Source organism: Rutilus rutilus (assembly GCF_951802725.1).
Source record: "Rutilus rutilus genome assembly, chromosome: 1".
Lineage (NCBI taxonomy): Eukaryota > Metazoa > Chordata > Actinopteri > Cypriniformes > Leuciscidae > Rutilus > Rutilus rutilus.
The window spans coordinates 59,187,743-59,210,754 of record NC_140209.1 but is presented as its reverse complement, the minus strand read 5'-3'; the positions used below and the strand labels follow the sequence as shown (position 1 = coordinate 59,210,754).

Here is a 23,012-nt window from a genome sequence, read left to right as displayed (position 1 = left end):
AATACAGCCTACAAAGAACATCAAAAAATGTAGAACGTCTTTTATGTTAGTGTAAAAGCCCTGAAAAGGGGAATAGTTGAATGAAAGATGCACAGACACAAACTTTCCTCAAATCATGTGTGTAATGACTGAATATAAAAAAAAAACATATGCAACGTCAGTACAGTTTACATACAAAATAATATTCCATACGTTATACAATTCTAAACATTATCTCTAGTCAGCAATTATACCTGCAGAAGTATTTCCCACTTTTAACTACAGTCAATACGGCCATACACAAGAGATACAAAACACAATTATGCTGATAACACACATGCATATGTAGTACCCTCACCGCCTGATGAGGGGAGATATGTGTATAAATTAATACAGGACACGGAGCTGCTGCTGCTTCACTTATCAGAGTCTGTATTGTTTTTTTATACAATGTAAAACAGTTCAATCACTCTTATAGAATAGAATTATTCTTTCTCAATCAATGACAGTGCATCACTTCAATAGTAATCACAAAATATAGAACAGAATTACATATACAGTACATACAGTATTTTCCCTTTACTGCTGTGTCTACAGATTAAGCATTATGTACTATGAAATATTCACTGATAACATTTATGACATTTTCCATGTGAATAAATCCTAAAAATGTGTTCATGTTTGCCAGAATTATTCTTTCTGATACACTTTTTTAGTACAGACACTCATTTTCACAGTTATTTGGCACTTACAACTTACTCATTGTATTATTTCACCAAAACACATGTTATTTGTGGACTTTACTCTCATATTGCGTATTTTCTCTGAGACCGCATGGTCTCCATCACTAGCATGAAAATGTGTAACTAGCACGCGTGACGCAGCACACAGACATGACTTGAAGCGAACTTTTACATGTCCGTCATAACAGTAAACTTAAACACTTTAAACAATGTAGTTAACATTTCTTAAACTCTTACATGTCAAAAAACATACTCTCATTGCTTTTATGTAATTCATACCTGATGAGGGGAGATATGTATATAAATTAATACAGGACACGGAGCTGCTGCTGCTTCACTTATCAGAGTCTGTATTGTTTGAGCAGCGCGCGTGCCCCACCCCCTCCCCAAGCAGGCGAACACTCCCCAAAGGTGAAAGCAATCAAATCATAGAACGATTGAGCAGGGAACATTAATCAACGGAATAACACATTTAAGAAATAAATTCTCTTGTCATCCATATATCTTACATATAACATATTTACTACTATTTACTTATTTAAATGCTTATATACTTTTGTAACCACCACATTCTCCCCCTCAAAATAAGATGTCGTCCCGACATCATTAAGTAATCAGTTAGGCTACAGCAATGCTCAATTTACAATATTTAACTCCACCCAGCAGTTGTTTTACGTAACATCAGATTTCAGAACACTGTTACCAACATTTTCTTGCACAACATTCTTTTTTTTCACAAGCAATCATTTGACCATACAAGAGTCCATATTACTTAATAGTCCAGAGGCACTTGTTCGTAAAAGTCCCATGGTTTAGTGTCAAAAAAGAAAGTTCTTTTAAAACCACAGAGTCTCTTTTAGGGAGGAAAAAACAGTCCATTAATTTGTCCATTAATTTTCTCCTGGTGAACTGGTACCCGTTTTCTCCCTCGGAGGTCCTGTCTCTGGACCCAGGCGCTGCAGCTGCTTCCCTATCAGGTAAGTCTTGTTGCATTAGGTCAGCAGTTGGTTCATTTTCATTAGGTTCTTTTCTTATTTCAGGTACAGACTCTGGGAGATCCATCTCTGACTCAGCTGGAGGTGACTGTGGCCTTGGTTCCACCACTGGAGAGTTAGATCGAGGCTCAGAAGGTACTGACTGTGGTGATAACGCATTTCTTTTTTCTAGGCAATCACTGCTTTCCTGTGGTCTTATCTGGAAGGGCTCCACTTGAAAGTAGTAGTCATCCTCTTCACTTTCATTATCGTACTCTGACTCACATTCCCTTCCCCGGACGGGCTGAGTTCTGCTGTTTCTTGGTTGCTGTCCTTGTTTTAGTTTAGTACTTTGAGCTGGTGTGATTTCAAGAGGTAGATGGTCACATGGAAGGAGAAGATTGCGATGTAAAACTCGTGATCTGCCTTTACTCTGTTCAGGTTTTACTTCGTAGACTGGAGCACCATCTGCCACCTGGCGTGTAACAACATGAACCTCATCCTCCCAGAAATTTCTCAGTTTCCCGGTCCCACCTCTTGGAGTCAGGTTTTTTTACGAGGACCCTGCTTCCTGGGAACAGGTCAGTACACCTCACTCGTTGGTCATAATTCCTTTTGTTTCTTTCTGCACACTTGTTTGCCTGTTCTCTCGCAATCTCACAAGCTTCCTGCATTCCTTTTGTCCATCTTTCCATGTACTCACTGTAACTTTGGGAGTTATTGTCGGATTCGAGTCCGAAGAGAGCATCGATGGGCAACTTTGGTGAGCGTCCGAACAGCAATTGGAAAGGTGAGAAACCAGTCACATCACATCTGGTACAATTATAGGCAAAGATCAATTTGTTCAATGCATCTTTCCAATTAGCTTTTTGTCTTTCAGTCAGGGTTTTCAGCATCTGCAATAATGTCCGGTTAAATCGTTCCACCTGCCCATTCCCCTGGGGGTGGTAGGGGGTGGTCCTTGAGCCGGCAACGCCGCTGTACTTTTTGAGTTGGGTGAGTAGCTGGTTTTCAAATTCTCCCCCTTGATCGTGGTGAATTCTAGATGGAAACCCAAACTTCAGGGCGAAATCATTGAATAACCGGTCAGCTACTGTTTTTGCAGATTTTGAGGTGGTGGCATATGCCTGGGCAAATCGAGTGAAGTGGTCGACGATTACCAAAATGTACTCATAGCCCCCTTTGCATTTGTCCAGATGGAGAAAGTCAATGGACACCAATTCAAATGGGTGGGTCGTTTTGATATTTTTAAGAGGCGCTCTTGTCTCACGACAGGGTTTTTTTTGTTTGATACAGCAGCAGGTTCTCAGAACATAATTTTCAATGTCTTTCTGCATGTAGGGCCAGAAAAAAACGATCCCTAATGAGGCTTGTGGTGCGATCAAGTCCTTGATGACCCATCTCATCATGCATCTCTCTCAGAACAGTTCTTTTGAATTGTGTTGGTAACACCAGCTGTTTTCTTTGTGACGTCTGGCGGAACAGGATGCCGTGTTCATCTAGCTTCAGCTTTTCCCACTCTCTCAGAAGAACTTTGGCTGGCGAGTTGACCGAACGCCACTGCTGAGAAGGTCTAGATCCTGCTTGTAAGTGTTCACTTATTACTCTAATGTCCTTGTCATCCTTTTGTGCTTGTCTGATTTCCTCTTTTGACAGGGGTTTGAGGTGTCCCTCATTTTTCTCCACACTTGCCAGTACACTCTGACAGGCTACTACAAAAGTCACATCTGGATTCCCTTGGGACTCCACAGCTTGGATCACGGCTCCCACACCGTCAGGTGAAAACTGCTCAGTACATTCTCTCATCGTCGTTTCTAGATCCGCTGGCATCCTGGAGAGTGAGTCAGCGTCTATGTTTTCTTTACCCGGGCGGTAGCGGATGGTGAAGTGAAAATCTGCAAGCTCTGACACCCACCTACACCCGGTGGCGTTCAACTTCGCAGAGGTCAGGACATAGGTTAATGGATTATTGTCACTGAAAACTGTAAAGGTCGGTGCATAGTACAGGTAGTCTCTGAACTTTTCAGTGATGGCCCATTTCAGAGCTAAGAATTCCAGCTTCCCACTGTGCAGATGGTAATTTTTCTCAGCTGCCGTCAAAGTCCGAGAACCATAGGCGATTACTCTCAGCTTGCCATTCTGCTGCTGGTATAAAACAGCTCCCAACCCTTGGTTGGACGCATCCGTATGAAGGATGAACGGTTGAGAGAAGTCGGGGAATCCCAGGATCGGAGGTTGAGTCAAGCAGTTAATCAACTTTTCTAGTATCTCCTGATGTTTTTCTGTCCAGTCAATTAATTTACTTGACGGCACCACATGATTTCGTTTGTTATTTCTTACTTTGTGTCTCCCCTTTCTCTGTGGCCCAGCACCTTCCGTGTTACTTTTTAGCAGGTCATAGAGGGGACTGGCAATTCGGGAAAAGTCTTTAATGTATTGCCGATAATAGCTGAGCAGGCCCAGAATCTTGCGTAGTTCCCCCACCGTGCTTGGTGTCTGTTCCTTCAGTGCCGTTACAGCAACGGTGTCTGCGGGATCAATACGACTGCCTTCAGCTGACACAATTCTCCCCAGATATCGCACCTCTTTCTTAAAGAGCTCACATTTTCTTGGCTTTAACTTGACTCCACGGGACTGTAACCTCTGCAGTACTTTCTTCACCGCTTCCACTTGTTCATCGAACGACTCAGTGAAGACTAGGATGTCGTCTAAGTACGGTATGCAAATTTTGTCTCTTAACCCTTCCAGGCTCTCTTCCATAAACCGTTGGAACGCTGCAGGCGCATTCATAAGGCCGAAAGGAATACGAATCCATTCGTATAGGCCCCACGGTGTTGCGAATGCAGTCAGGTACTGGCTCTCTGGGGACATGAAACCTTGGTGGTAGGCCTTCCCTTGATCTAGCAGTGAGAACCACGCATTACCGCCCAGCCCGTCTAGGATATCCTGCACCCTGGGTATTGGCTGGCGATCAGGGATTGTTTTGCTGTTCAGGTCCCTGTAATCAATACATAGCCTGAGGCTGCCATCCTTCTTACGGACGCAGACAATTGGGGACGAGTAAGGGGAATGAGACTTGGCCACCCACCCTTGAGCAATCAGGTCATGTAAGTAGTCCTTCATCTCTTGATATAACGGTTTAGGGACTGATGTGTATGTGCGGGCAACAGGGGTGTAATCATTTAATAAGATACTCAGATGCAAACCTGGGACACAGCCGATATCGTCGTCTGACTTCGAAAAGGCATGACACTCTTCACGTAACATCCTCTTAACTTGTTGTTGTTGGGGCGGAGTTAAATGGCTCACATCCACTGGAGGGTCCCATCGATCTGTATTGGGAGATGCCTCAGTGATCTCTGGTAGGACCTGTGTAACAGATGCGGTGGCTTCACACTGTGCATTTGATATTGGTAAAACAGACTTAACTGTCTGCAGAATTCCTAGCTCTGTTCTACCACCGAGCTTGATGTCGTGATCTGTTCCATTCTGCACATTGATAGTAATTATTGGGCAAGCCCCTTTTTCCAGGAGGAAGAGAGTATCAAAGAGTTCAAGGCCATCTGGGTACATTGGGTTAACGTGTGGCTCAAACAGTAGCACCGTATCTTGTTTCACGTGAGGCATTTTTACCAGACACTGAATTTGCATAATGGTGTGCTTCTCTATGTTCACAGGTTCCTTCCTGGTTCTTACTACGTACTCGCTGAGCCCCTCTGCAGTCACCAAATTGATGAAGGTATGTACACTTTTCTTCTTTATGCTAGGGAAAGCACTTCTGACAGTTCTGTACAAACAAGCATTAGTCACATCAAGGGATCCACTTTCGCTTCGTCTCATTATTTGTTCTATCACGTTATACCCGACGATAGGTCTGGGCAATTCTTGGTCCCTCAAAACAAACACAGGAATGTTTAACTCTTTCTCATTGGTTACAGGGGATGCCAGCTTGAAAGTCAACTCCACCCATCCACTGTATGGCATGTTCGCTCCATTTGCTGCCACCAGGCGCAGACTGTCTGGTGCTTCGGTCGCCTCGGAAATATTTCTCAGTGTCACTTCAGGTGCATATTTGGCTTTCCACTCCTCATCTATAATGCATACTTGGGAGCCTGTATCCCATAATGCTTCAATCTTTTTTCCCTGTAGATAACAGGTAACAAGGCACTGTTTTCCAACTAAGGACGTGATGGCAGAATGCTGGTTAACTTGACAAGGGGCAGTTAAAATACTATCAAGCGTACTATCAAGCGACTGGGACTCAAACTGTCTCTGATGGCCAATGCTACATTTCTCATGTTTTTGGGACTTCTCTGCTGCTCGGGTCACACCCTGTCCCTTGGGGGTAACCCGCTCCTGTTTAACGGAGCTCCACGCTGAGGTCTGGCGCCTTTACTCTTACAGCCAGCTGAGAAGTGCTCGCTGCTGCCACAGTGGTAACAATGGGTGCAAGGTTCTTCTGCGTTGCGCTGCTGGCAATGGAAACATTGTCTGGCTCGTGAGGGATGGGACTGGCGGAACTGATGGGGGTGCTGTCGTGGTGGCTCCATATACTGCTGTGGATAATACTGCAGTGCTGCAAAGTTTGACGGCTGAGTTGCATAATTGATGGACATGGGGGGCTGCTGAGGAGAAGGGTACACATATGGCTGTCCATGGTGAGTTTCTAAGATTGAATAATGCTGACGTGGCTGGAGAGAATATTCTGATGGAACAGTGGACAACTGAACTGGGTTTGCAGGTAGAGGAGGTATTTTCTGTTCCCTCACCTGTTGTTGGCTTTGTGAGAACTGGTGTGGAGACATGTATGGGCTTCCCTGCCGTTGGTATGTAGCCGTCTCGGGTTTCCAGGCCTGATGCTCTTGGACTTGGGTCCATCCTGATGTCTGTTGGGACACTGCTGATGCTGGGTCTTTGTCATAAACTGCAAAACACTGCTGAGGGACAGGTAAGGGCTGCTGGATGGACTCTTTAATCTGTATGATATCATCACTCAGGCTTTTTAGTTGTGACATTAAATCAAACTTCGACTGTTTGGACTGAAGCTTTTGTTCAGGGGGAGGCTCATTCAACTGTACAGCATGAACAGTACCGTTTTTTTCATATTTTCGCTTATTTTGTCTTTCAGATTCATTGGAACAAGCTACATTGAGTTTCTCCAGCAACACTTCGTCTGGGACAGCGGGATCTGAAAGGTATGGTTAAAGGTGGCTTTGGATGCGGTCGTTTTGTAATCCAGTCAAGACGGTGTGCAAGAACATATTCTGAACTAGGGCGGGATCATATTTCAATCCGGAGTCATCCTCCTGAGAAGCAAACAGAATTTTCTGTCTCAGATCAAGAGCTCGAATTAGGAAGCTTTGTGGGGTTTCTCTAGCGTGCTGAGCTTCTTTGGTGAGCTGCTTATATAATTCAGTCGCATTTTTCTCCTGATAATGAGAACGAAGTATCCGCCTTAGCGTCGGGAGTGTCAGCCCTGCCTTCCCCTCCAGATAGCTCCGCAGCTGAAGCCCTGGTGTGATAGCCCTGATGACAGAATCTACTATTTCCTGTTCTGCATAGCCCTTTTTAAGTCCACCTTCTATCTGACGTGCCAGACTGGAGAATGAGAGACGGTCCTTCTGCCCTAGATCTCCTATTAGACCAGAAATTTTGAAGTCTTTCTGCCATGTCGCGTTCACTTGTCTCTGATATGTGGGTGAAGAATAAGATGGGTTCTGGGCTGCATATGTCTGTCTGTCTGCTATATTTTGTGATGCTGCGGGGCTAATATACATGGTAGAAAACAATTCAGCTGTCCTCTCTCCACTTTCTTGTATTGTTCTCTGGGCTGTGTTAACATCTCCAAGTTTAATTTCCTCCCTCTCTGTATCTTTTTCAGGAGCATTACTTGTGATTCCCGTGAGCTGGATCAGTCTGTCATTAATTGTTAACAGTTCAGCCATACCGCCATCTTCTAACTCCTCTAGCTCAGCTCTTAGTAAATGGTTACTAAGGAGGCTCAACAGGAATAAACGAGTCACATTTGTCTCATCTTCTCGTGTTAGGTGAAGAAAGACACTGAGTTTTATCAGTTTTTCCCGTGATAGTGTGCATAATTTCTCACAAATTTCCTCTTGAAGATGTTTAAACTCATCCATTTTATTATTTTTTTATTTTTTTTCTGCGGTGTAGACAGGCTTTTGAGGGTGTTTACCTTACTGACTTGACCTTGTGACAACTGTGCACACACTGCTCAATCAGTCTTTACCACCACTCATCTGGAATATCTCACACTGCTGCTCATCTGGGTCACTAAAAAGGGGACGATGTTGCAAAATGGGCTCTACCGGTCAGGGAGTCACTCCATCGAACATCAATCCCAGCGGTGCCTCCAAAATGTAGTACCCTCACCGCCTGATGAGGGGAGATATGTGTATAAATTAATACAGGACACGGAGCTGCTGCTGCTTCACTTATCAGAGTCTGTATTGTTTTTTTATACAATGTAAAACAGTTCAATCACTCTTATAGAATAGAATTATTCTTTCTCAATCAATGACAGTGCATCACTTCAATAGTAATCACAAAATATAGAACAGAATTACATATACAGTACATACAGTATTTTCCCTTTACTGCTGTGTCTACAGATTAAGCATTATGTACTATGAAATATTCACTGATAACATTTATGACATTTTCCATGTGAATAAATCCTAAAAATGTGTTCATGTTTGCCAGAATTATTCTTTCTGATACACTTTTTTAGTACAGACACTCATTTTCACAGTTATTTGGCACTTACAACTTACTCATTGTATTATTTCACCAAAACACATGTTATTTGTGGACTTTACTCTCATATTGCGTATTTTCTCTGAGACCGCATGGTCTCCATCACTAGCATGAAAATGTGTAACTAGCACGCGTGACGCAGCACACAGACATGACTTGAAGCGAACTTTTACATGTCCGTCATAACAGTAAACTTAAACACTTTAAACAATGTAGTTAACATTTCTTAAACTCTTACATGTCAAAAAACATACTCTCATTGCTTTTATGTAATTCATACCTGATGAGGGGAGATATGTATATAAATTAATACAGGACACGGAGCTGCTGCTGCTTCACTTATCAGAGTCTGTATTGTTTGAGCAGCGCGCGTGCCCCACCCCCTCCCCAAGCAGGCGAACACTCCCCAAAGGTGAAAGCAATCAAATCATAGAACGATTGAGCAGGGAACATTAATCAACGGAATAACACATTTAAGAAATAAATTCTCTTGTCATCCATATATCTTACATATAACATATTTACTACTATTTACTTATTTAAATGCTTATATACTTTTGTAACCACCACACATAACACTTACACCTCTAATAATACTCAGTATATTTTAGAACCGTATAACTTACAGACCAAAACTACGACAAGTGCAACGTCACTGCATAGCTACTAACGGCCGTTCTTTCATCCACGCGGTTAACATTGCTAAAGACTCATTTTGCTAGCTTACTCGTCATGTAATTGACGTCTTAACTTCACAATGTTCGACTAACTGTGCTAAAACATAGTGATGTTACGTCTGACACCGACGCTCCGAAGCTTGCTTCAAACTCGAACGGTCCTTGCAATGAACCACTGCTTCGGAGCTTGTATCATTACGTCACTAGTCACGTGAAAATGACTTCTGAAGCAAACACACTGGTTCACTCCTGTAGTGAACCACCTGACTGCTTTGACAGCCCAATCCAGTGTTGACAGGTTTGAAACCTGGCGGCTGTATTTCTTATAAAAGTGAAGGTAAAAAAAAAAACTATAGAAACCATTACAGAAATTCTATTGGATTTAATGGTTTCCATGGGAATTTTATTGGTTGTAATGGGAATTATAGTGGTCTCTGTGGGTCTAATGATATGTGTTGGGTTGTATTGGGGGCATTCAATCCTGATGGAATATGTCCCAAACACACTACAAAAAAGAATTATGTAGTGGTCTAAATGGTAAAAGCCAATGGTTCCTATTTTAATATAAACCATTAGAATTTCTGTGATGGTTTCCAACTTTTTTTAAGCTGGTCTGATCCTCTGTCCTTGTCTAAATAAATAATTACACACACACATCATGCTTAATGTTTTATTATCAAGGTGAACACATGAAATTCATTAGTATCTGTAAATTTCACCTATATAAATGAGTTTCACAGCACTAACACTGTTTCAGCTTCGATCGCCTCGGTAAACACGTAATAAACGGGGCGTTACTTGCATTTTTTGGTTGTCAGCTTTGTTGCATTACATTTACTTCACCAGGAGATGGTGCTGCAATTTCTATCTGAATGAAGCTTCGAGTAATGAACCATTTTCGACACAATTGTATCAGAAAGCAATAATGCTTCGAAACGCTTCATTTGGGCATCACTACTAAAACACTCTCCTCGACACATGTACCCATTCACATAATACCCTGGTAAACAATAACACGTATTATAAAAGGTTCATACCTGAAAAGGGGAATAGTTGAATGAAAGATGCACAGACACAAACTTTCCTCAAATCATGTGTGTAATAACTGAAGGGAGGAAGCGAGGTGCACCGTAACATAGCTCACACGTTCCCCCTGCTGGAGCCCTCTAGTAACTACAACACTCTTGTTCACACTTACTGCTGTTGTTGTTAGAGTGACATTTTGCACATGAAAAATAGGAAATAAGAAAAGTACTGTACTGTAACTGCTGCAACTAACAGTAACAACTTTAACCATAATATGTGATATACCATTTAACTATGAGAATGGCAAAATTACCTTACTATGAACCCATTAACCCATACTCTACTACTTACTCAAACGCTTGCTATGACTTACTGATAAAACACATTATTTCCATCTGTCACATTAGCAAAATGCTTTTTAATCTTAGTCTAATTAGCAAGCAATAATATATCCTTTTGGAATTGAACTGTATTTCTTTTTTTTTCTTTAATTAATAATTTTAAACATCTTTTGATGTACACCTGATTTGCTGATGATTAAAAATGTTGACTGATATCAACAGCACTAATGAACAGCTAAACGCACTGTTCTTTTAATTGAAAGGCAACACAATGAGGGTTTATGCAAACCCAATCTAATATGTTCTGGCACTAATATTGTCTGTTCTGGGCCACTGCTGCAACATTACATCCAATAGAACATCAGATCTCGGAAAGGATCTAATACTTGTAGTTTTCCCCTCTGTCCACATCCCCTGTATTTCACAGTCTTTGTAGAGAGATTTGCATTGAATGCAACAGGAGATTAGATACAGAGCTCTGCAGGTCCTTCAATGCTCCTCTGAAAATGTGTTCCAGTTTACCACTCCTGATGACAAAAGAAGAGACGGGCTCATGTGTAAAACATGTTCCGATTTTTATTTATTTTTTATACGAAATTTTCTGATAGCAGTGTTTCCTCAGTATTCATTTTAGTAGTGGTGTGCCAATTAAAATGTGAAATGAAAAGAAACACTTATTGTCTAAAACAAACCATTAGTCTATTGTAGAAGTAATTCTTATATTATGATGATTAAAATAATATTAGCACTAGAACCTGGACTTGAATCATAACTTAAGCCCAAACACGGACAGATAAAGGACATATGAGGAATCGTCACTCAAAAGCTCCACAGCTGCACAAAAATCAAAGAGGAAACTGTCGTAAACTGGTATAGAAAACAATGGCGACATCTATTTATTTACATCTATTAGGTGACATATAACCCATGCATTTACATTTTGATAATGGCAAGTGATCACTCCAGGGCGATCTACTACTGTGAGTGCATCTCTCCATCCTAAAAGTGCATCTATCCATCATAAAAGTGCATCTATCCATCATAAAAGAGCATCTATCCATCATAAAAGTGTATCTCTCCATGATAAAAGTGCATCTATCCATCATAAAAGTGTATCTCTCCATGATAAAAGTGCATCTATCCATCATAAAAGTGTATCTCTCCATGATAAAAGTGCATCTATCCATCATAAAAGTGCATCTATCCATCATAAAAGTGTATCTCTCCATGATAAAAGTGCATCTATCCATCATAAAAGAGCATCTATCCATCATAAAAGTGCATCTCTCCATGATAAAAGTGCATCTATCCATCATAAAAGAGCATCGATCCATCATAAAAGTGCATCTCTCCATGATAAAAGTGCATCTATTCTATCCATCATAAAAGTGTATCTCTCCATGATAAAAGTGCATCTATCCATCATAAAAGTGTATCTCTCCATGATAAAAGTGCATCTATCCATCATAAAACTAGGGCTGTCAACTTCAGTCGTTTAGTCGACTAATCGGTCGATGCCGTCTTGGTCGACTGACATTCTCATTGGTCGACCAGTCAAATCTTTTTTTTTTTTTTTTCACCAATAAAGAAATTTTCATTGATTTACTCCTTGATATTTATTAATTTAGAAGCAGTTATATATTACTGTATTCTAAATATAATTAGCCTATGTTTTATGCTCAACTTTAAATGCTTTCATTTAGGCTATTTTGTAACAGCGCCACAGTTTAGCGCACCACGGAACTGCACCTGTGGCTGGCTGCACTGCTGCTTCGCACTCAGTAAGGAATATAGTAATCTCTATGTGTCTGTCTGTCCGTTTGCATTTTGATTATTTCGAGAACCGTTCATCCAATCGACTTTACAAGGGAGTGCAGTGTCGCATTTGGTGCAATATAGACAGACGCGCGAGACGCGACACGTTCAGAATTAATAGTAAACTACAGAACAGCGCGAGCGGGAAGCGGCGCACCTCACGCGAGCAGGGCTTAGGCTATATTCTCCGAGAACGGACACTGCACTAGTGATATAAAACGCACACAGTCTGTTAACTTAAGCAATACTTTTAAGGTAGTCTAATATTTTTCTGACTAACAAATTACTGACACAGTAAAGGGTAGATTTAAATAAAGAAAAACGAAATTTAAATAAAGAAAAAAACGAAATTTAAATACAGAAAAAATGAAATTTAAATAAAGAAAAACGAAATTTAAAAAGGCCTAAAGAAAAAACGAAATTTAAATAAAGAAGAACGAAATTAAGTTAGCCTAAATTAAAAACGAGATTAATTTAGATTGATAATAACCGGTAAAAAGTCGAATACATTTTGTTTCTATTATTCTATTTTCCACAATGTCAAAGCAACAGCAGCAATTCAAGCTCAGGCATGCACTTCGGTCCATATAAACTCCGCTCTGCGCTCTAGCCAGAGAACACTCCCGTTGCTGGAACACTCACGCCGGTTTCACACCGCAAGCGTCAGCGGCGCGTGAGCAGCGCGTATTTTTTTCGGCGTCCATGTTATTCAATGAGTGCATTTACACCGCACGCAGAAGCGGCGCGGCAGCGCGTAGCAGGAGCAGAGCCAGTCTATTTTTAACGCGCCGCTTACGCTGAATTAAAGTGACAATGCATTGATCATGGCCAAAATACACCGCAGTTTTATCCAAAAAGCGCATTGATGATATCTATTGTGTTTTAAACAGTCAAACAAATGACCAACAGCAATTTAAAAAGAAAACAAATGTCCAAAAACAAACCTGTTGCCAGAACAATAAAAACAAAGATGAACCAAAAGTTATATAAATGAAATTATTTATAAAATAAGCTTCTTGACAAGTATTTTCTCTTAAATGTATTTGAAAACGAAATAAAGCAATGAACTTATCCATTATAGAGTAGCCTACTCTGTCTGTACAAAACCCGCAGTTCAGGCGCGCGACAAACGCTGCCAGTGTGAAAGCAAAACGCGCGTGTCCTGCTCCTGCTCACCATATGCACTGCTCCTGCGCTGCTTACGCTCTGCTAATGCATGCAGTGTGAAACCGGCGTCAGGCGTCGGTTCTATAGCATGCACGCGTTTTCCGCGTGGCTCGAGCGGAAACGCGAATGAGACACGTGTCTCACGCAGGCAGTGTGCAAACTCCAACCTATTAACATGAAATAAAAAAAACGAAATAAAAACAGACACCCAACACAGCTGAGACTCTCACGCCAGCAGCCAGTGTGTCGCTGGCCTTATTCAAGCGCGAATGAGAACCGTTTCGCGGGGGATCCCAGGTGTCAATAAAAAAACAAAACAAAAAAACTTTTTTCGTTGTTGTTTTATAAATGCTCTGACAATTGTTTAATAAATGTTTAATCAAAATGCAAAACATTGCGTCTTTTTTTTTTTTTTTGTCGACTAATCGTTGTGCAGGACAGGACTTTGGTCGACTAAGCATTTCTTTGGTTGACTACAGCCCTACATAAAACTGCATCTCTCCATCATAAAAGTGTATCTCTCCATGATAAAAGTGCATCTCTCCATCATAAAAGTGTATCTCTCCATGATAAAAGTGCATCTATCCATCATAAAAGAGCATCTATCCATCATAAAAGTGCATCTCTCCATGATAAAAGTGCATCTATTCTATCCATAATAAAAGTGTATCTCTCCATGATAAAAGTGCATCTATCCATCATAAAAGTGTATCTCTCCATGATAAAAGTGCATCTATCCATCATAAAAGTGCATCTATCCATCATAAAAGTGCATCCATCCATCATAAAAGTGCATCTCTCCATCATAAAACTGCATCTCTCCATCATAAAGAGCATCTATCCATCATAAAACTGCATCTCTCCATCATAAAAGAGCATCTCTCCATCATAAAAGTGCATGTCTCCATCATAAAACTGCATCTCTCCATCATAAAAGTGCATATACAGTATATATCATAAAAGTGCATCTATCCATCATAAAAGTGCATCCATCTATCATAAAAGTGCATATATCCATCATAAAAGTGCATCTATCATCATAAAAGTGCATCTCTCCATCATAAAAGTGCATCTATCCATCATAAAAGTGCATCCATCCATCATAAAAGAGCATCTATCCATCATAAAAGTGCATCCATCCATCATAAAAGAGCATCTATCATCATAAAAGTGCATCTCTCCATCATAAAAGTGCATCTATCCATCATAAAAGAGCATCTATCCATCATAAAAGTGCATCCATCCATCATAAAAGTGCATCTCTCCATCATAAAGTGCTCCACACGGCTAATAAAGGCCTTCTGAAGGGAAGCGATGCATTCATGTAAGAAAAATATTTTTGGATGAACTGACCCTTTAACTAGCAGAATTTGTTTTGATTCAGTCTATATGAATTGTGAATGATTCATTTTTTTTTTTTTTATTATCACACACAAACTGTTAAAACTGTTTATAGTAATTTTATTAATAGCCTAAATTTAGCCTAGGCCACTGATGTTTATTACTGTGTCCTGTTGTATGGGTGCGTATTACAGGTTTTCTCAATTTCTAATACTCTATAAATGATTCAGTTGGCACAATTTCCCAAACCATTCATTCAGTTCTTAAAACAAAGACACATTTCTCAAAACAAAAATGTATTTCATCTGTTTTCACACACATTACAATTTTCTTCATGATTTCTGCAAAACTCTACACAAAAATGTCCTGATTTTACACGAGTTTAACCATGTTCTCATGATGATCAGACTCTCCACAAACTCACACATCTTCACTCCTTACATTGTTCACAACCATTTCTGCTCAAAACCACACTATCCTCAATCTGTTCATTTTGTAATGAACCTTCTGTTTTATTATTTCAACTGAAAGAAACTTTTGTTATTAATAATACAAATAATTTGTCACTAAAAAAACAAAACAAAAAAAACCCAGAGTTTGAGAAACACACACACACACACACACACACACACAGTTCTTACTGTCTCTGAGGATTTGATACACATGTATTCTGTTTTATTTCAGTGAAGTTCATCAGTATTAACGTAATGAAGAGGAAATAAGAGTCTCTGTATTTCACCGTTACTGATTTATCGTGCAGCTCAAAGTATTATGGGTAAAATCTCTCTACAATCTGTTCTGAAACATCAACACAGTTTCACTGATGATCCAGAACCAACCCAAAACCCAGGATAGAGCGTCTGAGTGAATGTGGTCTGGACTGTGTGGATGAGGCTCATTGTGTCAGAGACGCTGTAGAAGGACAGAGTTCCTGCACTGTGATCCACATACACTCCTATTCTTCTGCTGATGGACTTTACAGGGAGAGAAGTGCATTTGTTATTGTGCCAGAAATTGTAACTGGAGGAAAAGCAGAACAAACTCCAGGACTGATCATTATATCCAAACAAACACTCATTAACCGATCCCTTCCTGCTGATGCTCTTATATGACACTGATATACACACACCATCATCTCCAGTCCACTCAATCTCCCAGTAACAGCGTCCACACACACTCTCTCTACACAACACCTGACACTTCTGATCAAATCTGTCTGGATGATCAGGATACGGCTGCTCTCTGTCAGTGACAGTAATCACTCTGTTCCTCTCAGACAGACTGAGGCGTTTATGCACTGTGTTCAGATCCAGAGTGAGCTGATGGGAATCTGATGGAGAGAAAACATATCAGAAACAGGAATTATGAATCTGTCTGATCTTTTAATGTATCTGAACTCTTCATGAATCAATGTTCAATGTATCATCAGTGTCTCAGTACAGCTGACCAAATATCCTGTGCAAATCATCATTTACATGATCAATTATAAAACTCTTCGGTAACACTTTACAATACAGGTGCACTAATCTGCATTAATTCATGCTTAACTAATGCACAGATAATCATGTGTTAATGTATGACTCATGAAGAACTAAACCATTAATTAATGATTACTGCATCAGTAACTAATAAAGATTCTAAATGATTAATAGATTAAGTAATATATGAATTGTAATTAATGCATTAATTACCACAGTTGGTCAAAGCAGTGTACTTCAACTTCCAGCTGTCTGCTTTAATTAATCATTAACTAATGATTTGCAAATGTATCATTATGTTATGACTTTACTTGTTGAGGCACATGACTATTAACTAATTGTTAAGTAATATGCCATTTATGGGTTTTGACAGTTGCACATGCAGTGAATGTAATGTCGGTGAATGTGTGTGAAGGATGGGTGAGTTGGGCTGCACACAAATATCAGCACACCAGAATCTGAACTCCTGACTGCTGGTACACTGTGTTTAAACTGGACGAGACCAGCTGTCTACACTGGACATGACAGACCATCGCAAGTCCATTTGTCCTTCATAACAGAACTAGCACAAGAGGTTGGAGTACATCAGGAATAGAGTGTGGCATCGGTTTACTGTGGCATCAGGGTTTTGTTGTGTAGCGTCGCGCTGCATCCAGTGTAGTATCACTGACTATAATGGACGTTGTTGTCTTTGTCCAGTCTAGACACAGTGTTATGAAATAGCATTAATTAGCAATAATTATAAGTAATATGCCATTTTGGTTTGACATCCACACTAATGGATTTCAATTTCCAACCATGTACAACCAAGATTTCACTGAGTCCGATGAACCTTGTTGTTCATGGCACAGGAGTGTGTCAGGTTAAACTTGAGGTCAAGGTACACTGAAAACATGCAGTCGAGATCTGCTATTTCATAACTCTGTGTTTAGACTGGACAAAGACAATAGACGTCCATTATAGTCAGTGATACTACACCGGATGCGGCGCGACGCATTATATTACTTAATCTATTAATTATTTAGAATCTTTATTAGTTGCTTATGCAGTAATCATTAATTAATGGTTTAGTTCTTCATGAGTCATACATTAATGATTATCTGTGCATTAGTTAAGTATGAATTAATGCTTATTAGTGCACCCATATTGTAAAGTGTTACCAACTCTTCTATCATGATTTATTTCTCCTTCTACAGGAAGAACATGAACACATTCAGTGAGTTTTTCTGCTTGTTTTCTAGTGACTCACATTGTAGGAAGTCATTCCTGGTCTTGGGATTCATGTTGGTGAAAGTGACTGTGGAAATCAACACACATGAACAGTGTGAAGAGAAATGACAAGATAAAATACATTCATTTCTAAGACATTTCTAATATGATGCTCTATAATATTAGATGACGGACTCATTTCTGAGAGCAGATTAATAATCTCCAGGGGCTTCATTTATAAAACACATCGGATTGATCCTAAACTCCATGGATTTCATCCTCCGTCATGTGTGTATAAACGCTTGTCCACGATGATGAGTCCGTATTTCTGAATCATCAAGAGATATTTGAGGCCGTTCTGTAGGAGGATTTGATGGACTTGAATTTAATTTATTAATAACTGTGATTTATAAACTGAGATGCATTAAAGGACATTTTTGTGAAAATGGACGTTTTATAAATCGTAGGAACATTTCGGAAACGGTTGTACGTTCAGATTTGGGATCTTTCTCCACACGTCTGTATAAACGAGGCGCAGGACTTTACCTCCGTCTGAGATCTTCTTGATCTCCTCTTTGCAGAAATCCTCCAGTTTGTCTCTCAGCTGACGGACAGATTCTCTCACGCCATCAAAAGAGGAGAGAGAACTGAAGGAAACGTCGGGTTCGTCTGTAGATTCAGGAGGTGCTGAGAGAGACTGGAAACTCTACAGAAAACAGAAATCAAAACTCATCATCTCCACACTTCAGCCAATAACCTGCACTATATCAGATCTGAGCGGCTCTTGTTGACTTCACTTCTCTTCAGTGACTCGCTTCAATCCAGCACTTTCACACAATCAGCACATTCTCCTCATATTCATCATTTAATGCTACAAACTCTAGTATTTCACACTTAATAATATCATAAAAATAAAAAAAAAACATTTCTTTTGTCTTTGAAATATGGTTAAAGTTACTGCTGAATGAACTGACACACATTTATGATAAACTAAAATATACTCAATGTAATTTCTATTGAAAATTGTTTGTTTAATTTTATCAACATTATCAATATTATCAACTTTGAAGATCACCTGACCCAATTTTGGTGCCAATTACTGAAATTATTTTAGTAGAAATAAAAGATTTCATTAAAAGATGATGAAAAATCTAGTTGGCTGGATATTGATACCATCAAGTTCACTGATTTCATCAAGACAGAAGAAACCAGAAGGAAAAATGAGTTAATATTTAATGGTAAATTTCCCAGGGCTTTGTAAGTGTGTCTCTTTAAACAGAAGATGATCAGATGAGAGTCTGACTGATGATTATATGATAACACAACACTTGACTGAATCTGACTGAATTCCTGACAACATCTCAGTCAACGGCTCATTCTGCTCTCATGAAATGTTTCTCTGTCATAGCAGGATCTTGCTCAAGTCCACTATGATCCTGTTCTTCTAGATCTCTGTTACCTGCAGGAACTGGATGTGATCTTGTGTGTGTGAAAGCTGCTCCAGCTCAGCGTCTCTCCTCCTCAGATCATTGATCTCCTGCTCCAGTCGCTCCAGTCGTCCTTCAGCTCGACTCACTGCAGTCTTTTCCTGATCTCTGATCCGCTGTGTGACCTCAGAGCGGCTTCTCTCAATGGAGCGGATGATCTCAGTGAAGATCCTCTCACTGTCCTCCACTGCTGTCTGTGCAGAGCGCTGTTACACACACATCACAATCACACAGTGGCTTCAGCACGACTGACAGAGTCCAAACTGAGACGTCTCAAACTTCTCTTCTTCTCCAGACTCACCTTATGAGACTTCACAGCCTCTCTCAGATGCTGAAGATCTTTCTGTCTCTGCTGGATTCTCTGACGGATCTTCATCTGCGTCTCCTTCAGCTGTTTCTGGAGGACAAACCAATGACAGGGAATGACACATAAAACTACTGTCACACAAACATTAAAGTTACATGAATCCAGAGTTGGTGAAGTGGTTAAAGATCTTGCATGGTAAGTTTTTACTGTCTGGTTCAAACCACAGATTCATGGTTTCCTGAAATGAATGTCAGCAGTATTTCATCAGTGCCTAGTTTTATATCATTAGTATCATCATTTACTCTCCCTCATGTCGCTCCAAACCTGTATGACTTTCTGTCGAGACACAACAGAAGATATTTAGAAGAATGTCTCAGCGGTTTACAGAGGCCAAATAAAATATGGTGACACATCAATAACATCAAACCTCATTGGTTCTTTCATGTCACAGTCACATGACTAAACACCATGATGTCATCACACAAACACCAGTGAAGTTTGATGTTTTTGATGTCATCATATTTGATTTGGGCTCCACATATATGAGTTTATCAATGATTTGATTTGATTTGTGATTAAAAGTTTGGCTCTTTTAAAAGTAGCATATTTTAAAGACTGCACTTATTTTGGAAATTATATTCTTCAAAATAATATACAGACCCTTTCAAAAAAATTAGAATATCATGGAAAAGTTTATTTATTTACATAATTCAATTCAAAACATTAAACTTCCATAGATTATAGATTCAGGGCCCACAACTTAAATGATTTCAAGTATTTAGTTGTTTATTTGTACATAATTTGGGCTTCCAGCTCATAAAACCCACGAAAACAGGATTTAAAATTTTTTGAATATTACATGAAATCACACAGTAATTACACAGTGATACCATGGTCATTGAACCAGGTTTTGGTTCTTTTGGCAGCCAGTGTGGGCAGGTGCAAATCCTGCTGGAAAATGAAGTCAGCATCTCCATAAAGCTTGTCTGCTGAAGGAAGCATGAAGTGCTCTGAAAATGTCCTGGTAGACGGCTGCGTTGAGTGGACAGCACAGTGGACCAACACCAGCCGATGACATGGCTCCCCAAACCAACACAGACCTGAGAGGCACACCAACACAGTGTGCCTCTCCACTCTTCCTCCAGACTCTGGGACCTTGGTTTCCAAATGAGATGCAAAATTTGCTCTCATCAGAAAAGAGGACTTTGGTCCACTGTGCTTTATTAAATCCAGAGTCAACGCAGCCATCTACCAGGACATTTTCAGAGCACTTCATGCTTCCTTCATTTTCCAGCAGGATTTGCACCTGCCCACACTGCCAAAAGAACCAAAACCTGGTTCAATGACCATGGTATCACTGTGTAATTACTGTGTGATTTCATGTAATATTCTATTTTTTTTAAATACTGTTTTCATGGGTTTTATGAGCTGGAAGCCCAAATTATGTACAAATAAACAACTAAATACTTGAAATCGTTTAAGTTGTGGGCCCTGAATCTATAATCTATGGAAGTTTAACGTTTTGAATGGAATTATGGAAATAAATAAACTTTTCCATGATATTCAAATTTTTTGGAAAGGGTCTGTAATTGTGAAATAAGTGTGAACTGAACGTAATGTTTTCAGAAACGTAATTGCATGTTAAATGCTATTAAATGAAAATGTATTATAGTTTAAATGTACATATAAAGCAATTAGCTGAACTTAAGCGTGACTTTTTGACCCACTTAAGTAAGATTTAAGTATATAATGTAATTTCATAATTATTTTGAGTTAAATTGAAATATTAAATATTATTAAAATGTACTTCAAAGTAAAACTTTTCATTTTACATTATAAAAAAGTGTACTTTATAAAGTGTACTTATGAAACAGTCATGAAAGTTGACTCTCTTTAAGTGCACTTAAGTGGCCTTTCATTTCATTAATATTATATTATCTGCATATATAAAATATATATATTTTTTTAATATACTTTTAATTTGAAGTACACTACAAGTGCATGTCAATACACTTAAGCTAGCATACTCCTTTCTTTAACCACTAGTTGTTTAGATTACTTTTATGCTTTTTTTCCTTTTTGGAGCTTGAACTCTATTGACTTACAATGACTTTCTCACTGACTTTCAATGTATAAACTAAAATAGACGAGACATTCTTCAAAATATCATCTTTTATATTCCATATATTTAACTGGTTTGGGACAACATGAGTAAATGAGTGAGTAAATAAAGACACTTTCATTTCTGTGTGATCAATCCCTCTCAGTTCATACCTGTTTCTCTGTCCTCTGTGCTGCAGTTGATACAGTGTTGTGGTTTTTATGTTCACTCTCCTTACACCACACACAGATGCACTGTTGATCAGTGATACAGAACATTTCTAGCTCTTTATCATGTTTACGGCAGATCATGTCCTGCAGTCGTCCAGTGGCATCAATCACTTTGTGTGGTTTACGAGAGTGAAATTCCTCATGACGGTCTAAATGAGTTTGACAGTAAGATTCCTGACACACCAGACAGGACTTGACGGCTTTGTATTTTCTTCCAGTACAGACGTCACACTGCACGTCTCCAGCTCCAGCGTAACAGTCAGCAGGAAGTTTAGTCTTCTTCAGTTTCTCCACCAGTTCAGCCAGAATAGTGTTTTTAGCTAAAGCAGGTCTTGGACTGAAGGTCTGTCTGCACTGAGGGCAGCTGTAGACTCTCTTCTCATCCTCCTGATCCCAGCAGCCTGTAATACAGATCTTACAGTAACTGTGTCCACAGTGGATAGCCACTGGATCCTTCAGGAGATCCAGACACACTGGACACGTGAACTCATCCTGAGAAATTCTGGCTTCTGCCATTTTACTGCATGAATAGAGAGAGACACAAACACACAACAGCTCAACAATACTTCAGTTTCTGTTTCTCTGAACTGAGGAGTTGAAATAGTTTCCTGCTTCTGTGTTTGAGTGACGTGTGTAAAACAGGAGTGTCTGTAAAGCAGCTTCCTCATTCCTGGTGAAGGAGAGTCACTTTACTGCTGTGTTTATGTGCTCTTCTTGTGGAGTCAAAAACAACGTAATTACGAGTTCCGAGCTCATGAACCATTCAATCCGTTAAATTCCGCGTTATACAGTAAATTGACTCAATTCCGTCCGTGTTGGGCTTTACTTTCGGTTTTATTTGCGGTAGTTTGCGCGTTGGCTTGATGAAGAGATTCTCAGCTGATCATCTGATGCGTGTTGAAGAAGCGCGTCATATCTGGCTATAAAATGTCATATAGCCTAACACGCACGTTTAATTTTTAGCATTGTTGGGAGGACTAAAATGTACATATGTAGCTTCTACTATGGGGTTAGAATTTTTTGCATTATTCCAAATAAATGTAAAGAGATTCACAAAAAAAATAAAATTTTCAAATAAATAGATTAAGATCCAGAAATAAATGTAAAGAGTTTCACAAAAAAATTATAAAACTCACAAATAAAATGAGATTTGCAAATAAAAAAAATTATATATTTAAAAATGTGTTTCATGTCACAAACACAACTCTGTCTGACATTTATTTGTGAACCGCTTTCTATGCATTTGTAAATCGCTGCACGCATCTGTGGATTTCGAAACAGTTCTAGTATATATATGCAGACAAATCCACAAATAAGTGGACTTCACCTACCCTTTACTCAATCCAATCAGATAATGGCC

General features: G+C 39.5%; 1 protein-coding gene and 1 long non-coding RNA gene across 5 annotated transcripts; one reads left to right on the top strand and one right to left on the bottom strand.

Moving 5' to 3' along the window:
• The first annotated feature begins 1,616 nt into the window (after window positions 1–1,616).
• LOC311294637 lies at window positions 1,617–8,004 on the top strand. 3 transcript variants are annotated; one of them, XR_014628094.1, is made up of 12 exons: window positions 1,617–1,852; window positions 2,138–2,486; window positions 2,577–2,692; window positions 2,802–2,925; window positions 3,038–3,282; window positions 5,374–5,435; window positions 5,635–5,760; window positions 5,846–6,354; window positions 6,438–6,644; window positions 6,825–6,891; window positions 7,578–7,743; window positions 7,871–8,004. It is a non-coding gene; the product is annotated as an uncharacterized lncRNA (long non-coding RNA). The 3 variants fall into 3 exon arrangements; XR_014628095.1 differs by having other exon boundaries at window positions 1,618–2,486; XR_014628096.1 differs by having other exon boundaries at window positions 1,618–2,486; window positions 2,562–2,692.
• LOC311294585 (tripartite motif-containing protein 16-like) lies at window positions 7,860–22,504 on the bottom strand. 2 transcript variants are annotated; one of them, XM_084415535.1, is made up of 7 exons: window positions 21,596–22,504; window positions 19,316–19,411; window positions 18,987–19,220; window positions 18,074–18,233; window positions 17,568–17,615; window positions 16,034–16,170; window positions 7,860–8,092 (listed from the first exon to the last, which is right to left on the bottom strand). In XM_084415535.1, the coding sequence occupies exons 1-7, from the start codon at window positions 22,166–22,168 to the stop codon at window positions 7,991–7,993; spliced, it is 1,350 nt and encodes a 449-aa protein (XP_084271661.1). In that variant the 5' UTR covers window positions 22,169–22,504; the 3' UTR covers window positions 7,860–7,990. The 2 variants fall into 2 exon arrangements, with proteins under 2 accessions (XP_084271661.1, XP_084271660.1); XM_084415534.1 differs by lacking the exon at window positions 7,860–8,092 and having other exon boundaries at window positions 15,076–16,170; window positions 21,596–22,503.
• Between the last annotated feature and the right edge of the window lie 508 nt (window positions 22,505–23,012).

What these genes read in the sequence shown, in the direction of transcription:
- LOC311294585 (XM_084415534.1), bottom strand. Translation starts at nt 22,168, where the DNA reads ATGGCAGAAGCCAGAATTTCTCAGGATGAGTTCACGTGTCCAGTGTGT. An exon ending in CACAGAGGACAGAGAAACAG is followed by an intron (nt 19,412 to 21,595) that starts GTATGAACTGAG and finishes TTTGTCCTCCAG; the next exon opens with AAACAGCTGAAGGAGACGCA. An exon ending in CAAGAAGATCTCAGACGGAG is followed by an intron (nt 17,616 to 18,073) that starts GTAAAGTCCTGC and finishes TGATTTCCACAG; the next exon opens with TCACTTTCACCAACATGAAT.